Raw genomic sequence first — 1,443 nt, 5'->3', positions numbered from 1 at the left:
TAATATCCTTCCTTTCTATTCCTCTTCTCAAACAAATACTAAAAGTTTTATATTTTTTTTTCATCTTTCTCTTTTCTATTTGCAAGAAAACAAAGGTAAGAGTTAAATCACATTATTCTCAATATACTAAAATTGAAAAACAAAAAAACAAACTTGCAGTTAGAAGAGTAGTACATAATAGAGATAATACCTTAATTTCACACTCAACTTGATGTTGAAGAAGATTCCTATTATTTAGTGTAACCCAACTGTACAAAACAGACAAGAAGAGGCCTTCACTCTGAACCAAATACCATAGTCTTCTCTTTGTCTGAGAAAATAGTTCCCCCCAAAAATAAAATGAACAAGGGTCTCTCCTTTGTGCTGCTGATTCTTCTGATCCACTACAACAACGTTGTCAACGCCAACAACAAAAACTGTGTCACAGAGGATTGCCTCATCGGCAACAATGATTTGGAATCAGAATTCTACTTCGGTTCCCATGTGGCCAGAATGCTCTACGATGTGAGCCAATCTGTGTCTGGCCAAACAGGCAATTCAAACAACAAAGCTGTTAATTGTCCACAAAGCAATGGCTACCGAACCTGCTTGCCTTCCAAAAACGGTGGTGGCCCTAACCAAAGTTGTGGCGATTACACCAGGGTTTGCTAAAGAACATGTTCCAATCCTTGTAATTTCATTTCTCATTTTTAAGGTTGTCATATGATGGAGAATCTTATTTATTTTAGTTTAATTTCCCTATGTTATTGTCTTCTTTTTTATATTCATAAGTCAGGTACAGGAAGTTTGTTTATAACAATCCTGTTATTGTTAGTATTACTGTATGTAATATTTAATGTTTTCAGTTCATACTTTTGTTGTGGTTGTATTGTTATTGTGCCATCAGTTTATCAAATGTGGATAAGAATAATTCCATGTGAGATGGGAAATAATAATATATTATTGCCTGAAGTAATTTCTGGAATTTTGTTTTCCGTAGGTTTTATTGTTTTTAATCTGTATTCTCAGTTTATTAATATATCAATTCCATCTGTATTCTCAGCTTAATCAATTTTTTCTTAGTAAGATTAAATTTTGCATATCCTGATTTGTGTTCAAATCAAACTATGTATATCACCTCAGTGGACCATGGTTCTGGAAAAATTGAAATTGAGGGGAAGACAGGAAGAAGAAACTGTCATGTATAAGTTGAAGAACATTGGAATCTCGATGGGCATCTTAAATGATCTTATCCCCTGTACTTGACTTCCCAAGATATAAATTTTATAAAAAGAATGGAAAAGAAAATAAATTAAAAAAAAGTATTGTTTATATATATATATGAACAGAATCTCAAGATTATAGGTATACTTGTATCATTAGTACTTTTGCAAGGGATCTTAAGATTGAGTCATGGAATTAGAATGAAACCTTTTAATTTCGTTTATTTTCTTTGGTGTGTAT

General features: G+C 32.2%; 1 protein-coding gene across 1 annotated transcript; it reads left to right on the top strand.

Annotated features, from left to right (window-relative positions):
* Window positions 1-200: 200 nt before the first annotated feature.
* On the top strand, window positions 201-951 carry LOC100817510 (uncharacterized). Its single transcript, XM_003554882.5, has one exon. It carries the CDS (start codon window positions 340-342, stop codon window positions 649-651), a length of 312 nt encoding a protein of 103 aa, XP_003554930.1. The 5' UTR covers window positions 201-339; the 3' UTR covers window positions 652-951.
* The last annotated feature ends 492 nt before the right edge of the window (window positions 952-1,443 follow it).

Source organism: Glycine max, chromosome 19 (assembly GCF_000004515.6).
Source record: "Glycine max cultivar Williams 82 chromosome 19, Glycine_max_v4.0, whole genome shotgun sequence".
In the NCBI taxonomy this organism is placed as follows: domain Eukaryota; kingdom Viridiplantae; phylum Streptophyta; class Magnoliopsida; order Fabales; family Fabaceae; genus Glycine; species Glycine max.
This window is presented reverse-complemented; position numbering and strand designations above follow the sequence as displayed.